At 43.4% G+C, this 13,182-nt stretch overlaps 1 protein-coding gene across 12 annotated transcripts in view; it reads left to right on the top strand.

Moving 5' to 3' along the window:
* Positions 1 to 13,182, top strand: part of LOC134211039 (anion exchange protein 2) — a 270,760-nt gene that overhangs the window by 250,602 nt on the left and 6,976 nt on the right. For 11 of the 12 annotated variants that reach the window (XM_062687581.1, XM_062687582.1, XM_062687583.1 and 8 more), the window contains 4 exons: positions 2,008 to 2,373; positions 9,781 to 11,678; positions 11,741 to 11,935; positions 12,003 to 12,231. In XM_062687581.1, the coding sequence (XP_062543565.1) occupies positions 2,008 to 2,373; positions 9,781 to 11,678; positions 11,741 to 11,935; positions 12,003 to 12,231 (2,688 nt within the window). The remainder of the gene's footprint in view (positions 1 to 2,007; positions 2,374 to 9,780; positions 11,679 to 11,740; positions 11,936 to 12,002; positions 12,232 to 13,182) is intronic. The other variant, XM_062687592.1, reaches the window with a different exon arrangement.

Genomic DNA, 13,182 nt, shown 5'->3' with positions numbered 1-13,182 from the left:
TACACGAGTTCGGTTTTTGTTAACTGTGACGAATGGTACAATAGGTAGATATTTTTAGTAATCAAGACGATTGATGATGCTCAGCATTTGTTTGAAATATCAGAAAAAAAAGTAGACACATGTTTTCTTTTATATCCTTTTCATTATTCTTGACATAGTTGAGCTTGAACCGTGTAGGGTAACCGTACCCTTAGTGGAGGTAGCACCAATAGTGGAAGTAGTGTGGTTTTAATGAGATTTATCATATTTATACACTTTACGATGGTTTCAGTTGTTGCGTCGTGCTTCAAATATCCTGTTAAATGTAACTTATCTTAAGATTTCACTTGAAAAACTATTGAAAACAATTTTCCTTAACAAAATTGACTCCCTTGTACCTATAAACGTGGAGCAACTGTACCAATAGTGATGCATCCCATATGAAATCAATCTATAGCACCACCATGGGAACCAAAATTTTACCGCCACTAAAGGAACAGTGTACCCATAGTGGTGCAAGCAATATTTGGTAATTGTTGATGTTAAATAACATCTATCTCATTTTTGTTAGCCAATTTATTAGTTTATCTATTAACTAAGATATTAAAACTGTAAATTTTCCCATAATAATCAATTTTGAAAAAATATTTTCTTCTGTGGATCTACTAATACCTCCACTATTGGTACTGTTACCCTACTTTGGTTAACGAATTGAATAATTTGAAGAATCCATTGCTAAAATATCAAACCGTTGTTTCTGGATGACTTTACCATGCCAATTTATATTTGGGACGCATTTTAATATCTTAATGAAAAAGTTTAAACCGATTTAATCAAAGCAGTGCCTGTTTCAAGCTAAATTTTATACACTTTTAGTGTGGTATGTTGTTCAACACTATTTTAAATACAATAAAACGATACTAAGAAGTCAATAAAAACAGTTCGAACAGGCCGTTCGAAAATGGCAGTCAAAAAAGTGTCCGAAACATTCATCAGTATGTGCAAGCTTCCAAAGTATGACTCTAAGTAGTCAAATATTTTCACCATTTGTTAGCGTTCCAGACTAGATAGAAGGAAAGAAATATTAAACTAACGTTGTAAATGAATCATTAGCAGATATTCAATATCTTATTCTACTTGTAAATAATATCATTCATAAAAAACTTTACCACTTTCCAAAAACACTTTCAATCTTTTTTATTCAATCCGCTCTCTTCTATCTGCTATCGCTTTCCTTCTGGTTATATTTTTTCTTTTCTTCCACTACTATTGGTTTCTTTTCTTATTTCTATCTTTACCCTAACTTTTCTTTTCTAGCATCTAGCATTTAGAATACACGATCGAAGCATGGAGCATTTAATATTTTTTGTTGAAAACCAACAATCTAGTCAATTGGTAATTCTAACACTGTATATATATTAATGTCCTTGTCCCAATAACAAAACAAATGTGAACCGTGAAGTGTCAAAAAAAAAATTTATGTGATTTGTTCAAAGCAATGTTAGTACAGCAGATATGGCAACTTGTATTTATTCACATTACTTTGCGAGTGCTAAAATAGTTGGCTTTATTCATAAGAAGCAATTCACCGTTAAGCTACATAAAGTGTGAATTGTTCTGTCGCTAAAGGAAACCTCCATTGGCCCTCACATGTGTGTATTGGCACAACTATGTCTTTCCCGTTGTTTTTTTATTATTATCTAATATGCAAAACTTTCATAAACTAGAGCATGGCAACACATTCTAGTCGTAAGAAACTTCATACATGCTAGATTAGCAACCCAATCAAACGAATAAAAAGGCTTCATCAATCACTGTTCGACATGTCATCATCGAATCATTGTACGTCTACTGTCAACCCCTGAATTCACTTGCCCTTCGTGAGCCATTCCACAAATCGTATACCAAACCCATTCAGAACATTTTCGAAGAATTAATGTTTCCATTCCGCTTTCTTTCTGGTTATACAAACGAATGGAATGGACTTTGCTTACCCGATAATCACCTTTCATTCTTCGAATTTTAAAGTCGCTATCCTTAAGAGCCGAGGATGGCAACAATGGTGAGGTAATTGTAGGCGTCCGGAGACTTAACTCGTTCGTAAGTCCCACGCAGAGCTATACTCTCAGCCCTCCCTTATTGCACCATCCCAACTACAGCCCTAGTTTAGTAGCCAAGCAGCAGCAGAATCATGGCCACCAGAAGCATCGAAATTCGCTCCAACGACAGCCGAGCATTGGGAGCACATCGGGGGGCGTCCAGCTCAACCATCATCACAAGCGCACCGAAAGTCAGGACAGCAGTAGCTGTGCGCTTCCTGTGGGCATCACCACGGTCACCAGTGCCGTCGGTATGCGACGAAACTCACCTATCGCGCTGACAGTCGTAAATGAAGTAATGACCGTGGCTTACTGACACAAGCAAAAATCTAGAAAACATACCTTTTAGATAATGCAGCTCTAGTTCCTTTGGTTTGTTTTTGTACTGTTTTATCTAACTTTCTTTTCTATCGTTTATTTCCTTGTGCTCTATTAGTCCACCATTGATAGAAAGTTTCTCCCTTCTTAGAAGACATAAAAGTTGAGGGAACAAACACAAGAAAGTTGAGGCAGAGCATCCTTCATCTTTTCCCCTGTTTGCTTGTTTTGTTTGGTAGAGTTGGTTTTTTTTATTACATGTTAATCTCTTGTTAACAATAAGTTCGAAGAAAAGTTTGTCATGGCTCCCCACGAAAAACGCTTTTATCAGTTTTCTGTTATACTCCACGAAACTTTTTTCTCTTTTCTTTCCTATCTTGCACTTTTTATCAGTAGATATTTCTGGTATTGTAATTCCAGGACTGATAAGGACATATTTCAGATGCTAAGCGGTAAAAGCTATACAATTTATGCTTCAAAACTTCAGCAAGGAAATCAATGTATCAAAAAAGTAATATGTACCTAATTAGATATTGAAGAAGGAAATATCCTCGGAGCAGCAATTATAATTGTGAATGTTATAGCAGTCAGATTTCCAAAGTATAGTTCCAGTTCGGCATCTTTTGGCAGCTCCAAGATTTCAGTTTTTTAGAGCACTGATATTTTAAACTTGTTAGAGTAAAGTCCTTTAAGTATATACGCGTAACTGAAGATTTTCCAACTTGTTTCAACTATGGTATACGCTCCTAAAAGGAAGGTATAGTTATAAAATAATGAAGAATAGAGTGTGTTCGTAGCATATGTTCTTGGTTTTTCCTGAAATTATTGGAGTAAAAGCCCCTCCCAGTTATTCATTTCGCGTGACTAACTAACAAGTGAGCGCAAGGAGAAAGAACTCGGCGAGATACAAAAAAAGGAACGAAATAGCAGCTTTTCAAAGTGGCCTGGGGTCATACTAATTCCGGCGTATAGCCAAAGGGTTATCCCCGCATTGCCTTTTGGTGTTCTATACATAATCAATTTGGCTTGACCCAATTCCTTTCAGTTTTCGATTGACAATGGTTCACCATTAACCCTTACAGGACGAATGGGTCATACAAGCCCAGCGTTTTAGATTGGCTGTATACAATCACAGAAGAAAGGACCAGGATATTGGCTTTACATGAAAAATATCAAAGGTCAAGTTTGACTATACCCTGAAGTTACAGAGATTCGAATCTTTAGGGAAAAATGAGCGCATGAAAATGAATCTAAAAGAAAGTTTCATGCCTGTCGTATCCTAACGGAACAATCAATCTGTACTTTCGCCTTTAGTTTTATCATGAAAATGGCCGTCTACGTTTGAAAAATGTTATTAGCATTTCCATATCATTGTAAAATGCGTTTCACGCAGAAGAAACTCACTTATCTCATTAGTTATAGAATCTGAAATGTTTGTATCATGTTAAATAATTCTGAACACTCAATTATGTTTAGTCATCCTGAACGTTAAGTCAGTGATCAATGTCCAAGAATACGAAATGCTCAAGGTTCTCCAAAACATTTTTTATGTTCAGCGAAGGTATCTACAGCTCAACCAAGGCCTTTCCAATGACCTTACCATTGATAAATATCCAATCCGGTTGAATAAGCGTATGTGCATCATGTAAATATAATTTTATTGAATACGAAAGTTTGAGGTTCTCCGACCGAAATTTTTGACCAGACTGTGTGGCTGGCGACGTGCCATATGGCTACCGCCTTTCATACGCAGGACATCGTTGGTTCAATCCCAGGTCCGTTCCATTCTCGTATTTTGTACTTTTCTCTATGCTTCTCATGTTATAGCAATCGCTAAAACTGGAAATGGAGTCTCATACCTTTTGTATCTTCTACTATACCTTCAACTAAATGTTCGAGCATTTTGTTAGAATTGGAAATGAATGAAAAAGCTCGTTTCCTGTATCCAATAAGCATATATAATAATTTTTTCTACCGCATTGGCAAACTGTTAACCAAGACAAACTTCTGCCATTGAACCTAACCCCTAATTTCCAACAAAATTCCGCATGCACTTGTAGCAAGTACAGAGGCGTACTCGGCTTGCAGTAAGCGAGTAACTGGCAGACATCATGCACGCGTACAAAAAAGGATGAGATTGAGCAACGACTGCTACGCGCACATAAAATTTAGCGCGCGCGAGTCTCTCGAAGCTTGTGTACCTCACATTTAGCAACCCTATAACCAGAGACCGGCGGAGTGAAAAACTGACGAAATGGCAACGTATGAAAATGCATAAAATCGCATAAATTATACTGGCAGCACTTGAACTTTTTGCTTGCTTCTTATGGAAGCAAAAAGTAAACAAGTCGAAATGGAACCGCTTTTGACGGTTCGATTGGAAACAAGATGGCGTCTTCGCCGATCTCTTATTCTAGTATTTCTACTCACATTAACATTGGTGAGTCGCATTGAGACATCTCAATGTGATCAGCTCATGCGCTGTTTGCCATGGCAAACCTTTGCAAACAACAGCGGAGATGCGTAAAACAGCTTGGGCGGGAAATTTTCATTTAATAATATCGTCGCCTAAGTAACGCCAGCTATGCATTTCTAGCGCATGAGATGAGTCTCATGAGACACGCTCACTTAGTTATTTCATGCGCGCTAGCTTCTCTCGTCGCACTGAATCGGTGCTACGTGACCTTTTGTAGCTCATGGCACACTGTCTCATCCATGTATACACGACAATTAAGAGACTCTGGTAACTGCATCATCCTTTCCTCCCCATCTTCGATGATCTTGAGGACGTGGCCAGCGCCAGTGAAAAAGTCTAGAGCTCTCGGACTGTGCACATTGAGTTGGGAAAGCAACTCCCGTGCTCCAACTATCGGTTCTCTGTGCAATTACGATTGTTCTGAAGCTCCAGGTATCTACCACATCAAACAGGACTTTTATAATATCTCCATCATCGGTATTGAAAATTTGATGCCCATGGTCCTCCTACATGATCTTGAGTTAAGACCAAGGTATATATCAGGGTAACCCATCTGGTCTAAAATGTTGTTCAGCCGAACACGTCATTTGGCTGAAACAGTCGTCTAGTCGAATAGATCATTAGGCCAAAAAGGCCGTTTGGCCGAAGATGTCATTTGACAGAAAAGGCCATTAAGACCAAGGTATATATGAGTGTAACCCATCTGGTCTAAATGTTGTTCAACCGAACACGTCATTTGGCTGAAACAGTGGTCTGGTCGAATAGATCATTAAGCCAAAAAGACGGTTTGGCCGAAGTTGGCCAAAGTTGTCAAACGAACATTTCGGGCAAATGATCTGTTAGGGAAAACGACTTTTTCGGAAAAATTACCAGGTCAGCCGTGTATCGCTTTTTGTCGAATGACATAATGACATATTTGTCAAAAAGTTTTAAACCTTAAACCGTTTAAGCCAAACGATAAATTCGACCAAATGAAATTCGGATAGATGACTTTTGCCTCAGCCAAGTGACATTTTAACAAATGGTTTTCCGCCGAATGACTGGCTACGTGCCCGGCCCACCGCAGTCTTTCAATTTTCGCGGTGTGAACGATAGATGGTTCTCCCAACAGCTGATGCAACTCGTGGTTCATTCGCCTCCTCCACGTACCGTCCGCCATCTGCACCCCACCATAGATGGTACGCAACACTTTCCTTTCGAAAACTCCCAGTGCGCGTTGGTCCTCCACGAGCATCGTCCAGGTCTCGTGTCCGTAGAGAACTACCGGTCTTATAAGCGTTTTGTAGATAGTCAGTTTGGTACGGCGGCGAACTCTATTCGATCGGAGCGTCTTGCGGAGTCCAAAGTACGTACGATTTCCAGCCACTATGCGTCACCGAATTTCTCTGCTGGTATCGTTATCGGCGGTCACCAGTGAGCCTAAGTACACAAATTCTTCAACCACCTCGATTTCGTCACCACCGATAGAAACTCGTAGTGGGTGGCTCACATTGACCTCTCTTGAGCCTCTTCCTATCATGTACTTCGTCTTCGACGTGTTGATGACTAGTCCAATCCGTTTAGCTTCGCTTTTCAGTCTGATGTAGGCTTCCTCCATCCTCTCAAAGTTACGTGCCATGATATCAATGTCGTCGGCGAAACCTAATAACTGGACGGACTTCGTGAAAATCGTACCACTCGTGTCAATCCCTGCCCTTCGTATTACTCCCTCCAAAGCGATGTTGAATAGCAGAAACGAAAGACCATCACCTTGCCGTAACCCTCTACGGGTTTCGAAGGGACTCGAGAATGCCCCTGAAACTCGAACTACGCACATCACCCGATCCATCGATTGTATCATATGCGGCTTTGAAGTCGATAAATAGATGATATTCGCGGCATTTCTGCAATACCTGACGTATGGCGAACACCTGGTCTGTGGTAGAGCGTTCACCCATAAATCCCGCCTGGTACTGCCCCACGAACTCTCTTGCAATTGGTGTTAGTCGACGGCATAAAATTTGAGAGAGTACCTTGTAGGCGGCGTTCAGCAATGTGATTGCGCGGTAGTTGCTACAATCCAGCTTATCGCCCTTTTTGTAGATGGGACACACGACACCTTCCATCCACTCCTGCGGCAGAACCTCATCCTCCCAAACCTCCCAAACCACCCAGTGCAGCGCTCTAGCCAGTGCTTCACCACCGTGTTTAAACAGCTCTTCTGGTAGTTGGTCAACTCCAGGGGCTTTGTTGTTTTTCAGCCGGCCGATCTCCTCCTGGATTTCCTGGAGATTCGGAGCCGGAAGTCGCATGTCCTGCGCGCGTGCTCCTAGGTTCATTACCATACCGCCACCGTTGTCTGCCATATCGCCATTCAGGTGCTCTTCGTAGTGCTGCCGCCACCTTTGGATCACCTCACGCTCGTTCGTAAGAAGGTTCCCGTTTATGTCCTTACACATATCAGGCTGTGGCACGTGGCCCTTACGTGAACGGTTCAACTTCTCATAGAACTTTCGTGCGTTATTAGCGCGGTACAGTTCCTCCGTCTCTTCACGGTCTCGATCTTCCTGCTGGCGCTTTTTCCTCCGGAAAATCGAGTTTTGTCTGTTCCGCGCCCGTTTGTATCGTGCCTCGTTCGCCCTCGTGCGGTGTTGCAGCAATCTCGCCCATGCTGCATTCTTCTCCTCAACTAACTGCTCACATTCGCCGTCAGTCGTTTCTCTGATCCGGAGCCACCGTGCCTAGTGCAGCGGTTGCGGTGCTTCCAATGGCGGATCGAATATCTCTCCAGCCATCTTCAAGAGATGCTGCGCCTAGCTGCTCTTCCGTTGGGAGTGCCACTTCCAGCTGCTGCGCGTAGTCTTGGGCTAGTCTACCGTCTTGTAGCCGCCTAATGTTAAGCCGCGGCGGACGACTCCGACGCGTGTTGATCACCGTCGAGAGTTTTGAGCGCAGACATACTGCGACGAGGTAGTGGTCGGATTCAATATTCGCACTGCGGTAAGTGCATACGTTCGTGATGTCGGAGAAGAATTTACCATCGATTAGAACGTGGTCGATTTGGTTTTCCGTTACTTGATTAGGTGATTTCCAGGTGGCCTTGTGGATATTCTTGCGGGGGAAGAAAGTGCTTCGGACTACCATTCCGCGGGAGGCTGCAAAGTTTATGCATCGTTGGCCGTTGTCGTTCGATACGGTATGCAGACTATCCGGTCCGATGACCGGTCTATACATTTCCTCCCTTCCTACCTGAGCGTTCATGTTACCGATGACGATTTTGACGTCCCGCAGTGGGCATCCATCGTATGTCTGCTCCAGCTGCGCATAGAACGCTTCTTTCTCGTCGTCGGATCTCCCTTCATGTGGGCAGTGCACGTTGATGATGCTATAGTTGAAGAAACGGCCTTTTATCCTCAGCTTGCACATCCTTGCGTTGATTGGCTGCCACCCAATCACGCGTTGGCGCATCTTTCCAGCACTATGAAGCCGGTTCCCAGCTCGTTGGTGGTGCCACAGCTTTGGTAGAAGGTAGCCGCTCGATGCCCGCTTTTCCACACTTTCTGTCCTGTCCAGCAGATTTCCTGCAGCGCTACGACATCGAAGTTGCCGGGATGTAATTCATCGTAGATTATCCTGTCGCAACCTGCGAAGCCTAGCGACTTGCAGTTCCATGTTCCAAGCTTCCAATCGTGATCCTTTATTCGTCGCCTAGGTCGTTGCCGATTATATCGAGTCGTATTATCTTCTATGTCGTTCGTAATAGTTGTTTTTAAAGGCGGCTTATTGGGCCTGCGCAAACCTCCTGTCTCGTCGGAGGGCCGTCGTGTCAGGGCTGTTAAGCAATACATCGGGGTGATTATTGAGTATTGCACTCCCTCAAGACGTACACAATGTGCACGTATGCGCCTCAACTGTCCAACTACTCCCCATGCACCGCCTCTGCATGAAAGACACACTGGCGCCACATGTGCCCCAACACTCACGCACCGGACCCACGAGACTTCTAACAAGACGATGCCCAGGTACCTTGCCGGAGGTACCCCAAATTGGCAGCTCACAACCAAGGCAGTCCTCAATTAGTGTGGTAGCCCCCTGCCCTGCATCTTGGTGAAAGCATAAATTACGACAGCTTCACCCAACCTCATTCAAAACCTGCTCTAACACTCCGTGCGGGACTTCCGGACCTGAATAGGCATGCCCGCGTAATATACTGCTGCCGCAGCAGCCTACTTGCACCTGTACCTCATGTACATCACACTACTGATCATTTGTACCATGTGAGGCTTACTTGTGTGCTCACTCATACATCTGGTCACTCACTCTGTAGGGGGCCGGCAATACTCCCATCTCCCTTACTTGTGCGCCATTTAGTTCAATAATAGATAATTCCCGAAAAATAGGCAAATTCCTATCGTTGAATCTTGCTTTGTAGTCCATTTAGCGTTATCCAGGTTGCACCAGGCCGAAAATGTCATTGGCCGAAAAAGCCGTGTAATCGAAAAGGTTATTTTGGCCAAAGTGGTCGTTTGGCAGAAAGGGCAATTTGGTCATTTTGAGAAGAAAAAATTAACGACAGGATTCCGGAAGAATTCAAATCTATTAAATAAGTTAATATTGTAAGCGTTATGTCCCCAAAAGCGAGTACTTAGAATGTGCGACTACTTTAGCAGATTTTGTTCCATTTCGATTTTTCCGTAATCTTTTGCTTTACGCATGATCTGTCCGCTTGCTCACCATATGAGTTTGCCAAATGCTTGATGTAATTAATTGTTAATTGTTTTTTTTTTCTGTTTTACATAACTAATGTATTGTTTTCTGTTTGATGTCCAAAAAATAATTAATTCAGGAATAATATTTAAAACAATGTAAACTACAATGATTTTAACACACGATTTTCCTTTCCTAACTTTTTTTACATTTATCCCATAGAGCGTTGATGATAAAAAGCCAAGAATCGTACCATCCAACGACATCAATGGCCATGGGTATGGCGAAACCAAGATCAACATGCACGAGGAAACGTACACTTCGTCACAGGAGGACATCAAAATCCGTGCCCAGAAGGAATCGATTCTGAAACGTATCCCCGAGGGAGCGGAAGCCACAACGGTACTGGTAGGATCGGTCGAATTTCTCGAGCAACCCACGATTGCCTTCGTCCGTTTGGCCGAGGGTATTCCCATGCCCAGTATTACGGAAGTGCCGATTCCGGTGCGTTTTCTGTTCATTCTGTTAGGACCGAAGACTGCTGAGTTGGACTACCATGAGGTGGGTCGATCAATCGCCACACTTATGTCTAACGAGCATTTCCATGATATTGCGTACCGGGCGGACGATAGAAAGGATTTGCTTTCCGCCATTAATGAGTTTCTAGATGATTCTATTGTGCTACCACCGGGCAAGTGGGAAAGGCAGGCGCTACTTCCATTCGACGAGCTAAAGGCCAAGAGTGATATGATCCGATTGAGAAAGAAGAAAGCAATCGATGAGAAGATCAAAAGCAAACAACCGCTGCTGACCAGCGAAGAGGAGAAGAAGCTTTTAGCGGCAGCCGACGGCGATGGAAAGAAACCTCCCAAAAATCCATTGGAAAAGACCAACCGACTATGGGGTGGCCTGATAAATGATATTAAACGAAGGTATCCCATGTACATGAGTGATATAAAGGACGGTTTGAATACGGAAACTCTTGCGGCTACCATCTTCATGTACTTCGCTGCGTTATCAACGGCCATTACTTTTGGAGGTCTTTCGTCTGATAAGACCCAAAATCTAATTGGGATCTCGGAAACTTTAGTATCTGCGTCGATGGTCGGTGTTGTGTTTCATTTGTTTTCCGGCCAACCGTTGGTCATCATCGGTACCACTGGTCCGCTATTGTTATTTGATGAAGCGCTCAATCAATTTTGTATCTCGAACGATTACAATTTCTTGACGGTGCGAGTCTATGTCGGAATTTGGCTAGCCATTATTGCTTTGGTAGTATCTGCATTCGAGGGCAGTGTCTACGTACGACTCTTTACTCGTTTTACTCAAGAAATTTTCTCCGCTGTGATCACATTGATCTATATTGTTGAGACCGTTATGAAGCTTATCTACGTTTACGGACGTCATCCCCTTCTTGCTGAGTATCAGTATAAGAACATGACGATAATCACTCCCCAGCCACTGCTCGAAACCGATTCCAACTCAACGATTGGTTCTACGGTTGGACTTCTAGCGGAAAGTCTTACCGCTGTTGCCAACACAACCGTTGAACCTCTAACTGATAACCTGCTACCCCCATCCGATGCTATCGGTCCTTTGAACCAGCCAAACACCGCTTTGTTCTGCACCATTCTTACTCTGGGAACGTTTTCGCTGGCTTACTATCTGAAATTGTTCAGAAATTCTCACTTCCTGGGACGTAACGCTCGACGAGCCCTTGGAGATTTTGGCGTGCCAATCTCGATTGCTATCTTCGTGCTCCTCGATTATTTGATTCCCCAAGTATACACAGAAAAGCTTAGCGTGCCGGAAGGTCTCTCGCCAAGTGACGAAACACGTCGGGGATGGCTTATTCCCTTGGATGGAGTTCCTAGTTGGATGCCGTTCGTGGCCGGCGTACCTGCCTTGTTGGTGTACATTCTGATCTTCATGGAAACTCACATCTCCGAGCTGATTGTAGACAAGCCGGAACGCGGTCTGAAGAAAGGATCCGGCCTCCATATGGATATCGTGTTACTGTGCTTCCTCAATACGGTGTGTGGGTTCTTAGGTATGCCATGGCACTGTGCTGCTACTGTGCGCTCGGTTACTCACGTATCGGCAGTGACGATCATGTCAAGGTTCGCATTGCAAAGACTAACTGTTTATCGGTTTGATAATTAACTCACCAATCCTTTTACAGAACGCACGCACCTGGCGATTCTCCACACATTACGGATGTGAAAGAGCAGCGTATCTCTGGATTCTTCGTGGCATTGATGGTGGGGCTTTCGGTGACAATGGCGCCCATTCTTCGACTCATTCCTATGTCTGTGCTATTCGGCGTTTTCCTGTACATGGGTATCGCATCCATGAGTGGAGTTCAATTCTTCGATAGGTACATCATTGATCCAATTTAATTGATTCAAAATGTCTTATTATATTGTTCTTAATTTAATCCACAGGTTGCGACTATTCTTCATGCCTGTTAAGCATCATCCACAGGTACCATTTGTGCGCCGGGTGCCTTCCTGGAAGATGCACATCTTTACCACGGTACAGGTTCTATCCCTTGCCATGCTGTGGACCGTCAAGTCTTCGGCCTTCTCTTTAGCGTTCCCATTCTTCCTCATTATGACTGTGCCAATAAGGAAGCAAATGGAGCGAATCTTCAGCCCGTTGGAGCTTAGAGCGGTAAGATATTTGTAATGAATGGAAAACGCGGGGTTTGGAGTCACACATCGTTAATCTCTAACTATTCTGAAAGTTTAAATTTTTCATCGGCTTTCGTCGGTGAACTAACACGATTTAAGTGCAGTAAAGCGAGCAATGAAGAGTAGCGCCGAAGAATTAAACTACCTAATAGTGAGTTCAAATCACCCAACTCCGCACTCGCCTACGGGAAGCCAAAATTGAGTAAATGGGATCGAAGTAGTTTGCCTTTATTCCTATATTAAAAAAGTACCTCGCATAAGTTTGGTTTGCTCAACTGGAGGTTAAATTCACCCATCTTCGGAACGGGCTTGGTAGTCATATGGCTACTGTTTCTACCTCATACGCAGGAGGTCGAGGGTTCAATCCCAGGTCCGTTCCATTTTCCTACTTTGTATCTTCCTCAATATTTCTCATGTTCTAGCAATCGCTAGAACTGGAAATCGACTTCCATACTGTTTCCATTTCAATGCTATACCTTCAACTTGACAATTCTATTTAACAATAAAAAACAGTAACATTGGCATAACCAAGACGAACCTCTGCCCCTCGAACCTAACCCAAAAATTCCAACAAAATGAACTCGTGGCAAGTGCAGAGGTATAATCGGCTTGCAGTGGGGTAATAATTGCATCATCATTTCCTCCCCTACATTCCCTACATTGTCTTACATTCTGACCCAACAAATTAGATCACCAGTAGTTGTACATTGAAGATGAGTGCTAGCCCCATCTTAGGGCCCTCCTTAGCCGTGCGGTAAGACGCGCGGCTACAAAGCAATACCATGCAGAGGGTGGCTGGGTTCGATTCCCGGTGCCGGTCTAGGCAATTTTCGGATTGGAAATTGTCTCGACTTCCCTGGGCATAAAAGTATCATCGTGTTAGCCTCATGATATACGCATGCAAAAATGGTAACTTGGCTTAGAAACCTCG

This window comes from Armigeres subalbatus, chromosome 2 (assembly GCF_024139115.2).
Source record: "Armigeres subalbatus isolate Guangzhou_Male chromosome 2, GZ_Asu_2, whole genome shotgun sequence".
NCBI classification, from domain to species: domain Eukaryota; kingdom Metazoa; phylum Arthropoda; class Insecta; order Diptera; family Culicidae; genus Armigeres; species Armigeres subalbatus.
This window is presented reverse-complemented; position numbering and strand designations above follow the sequence as displayed.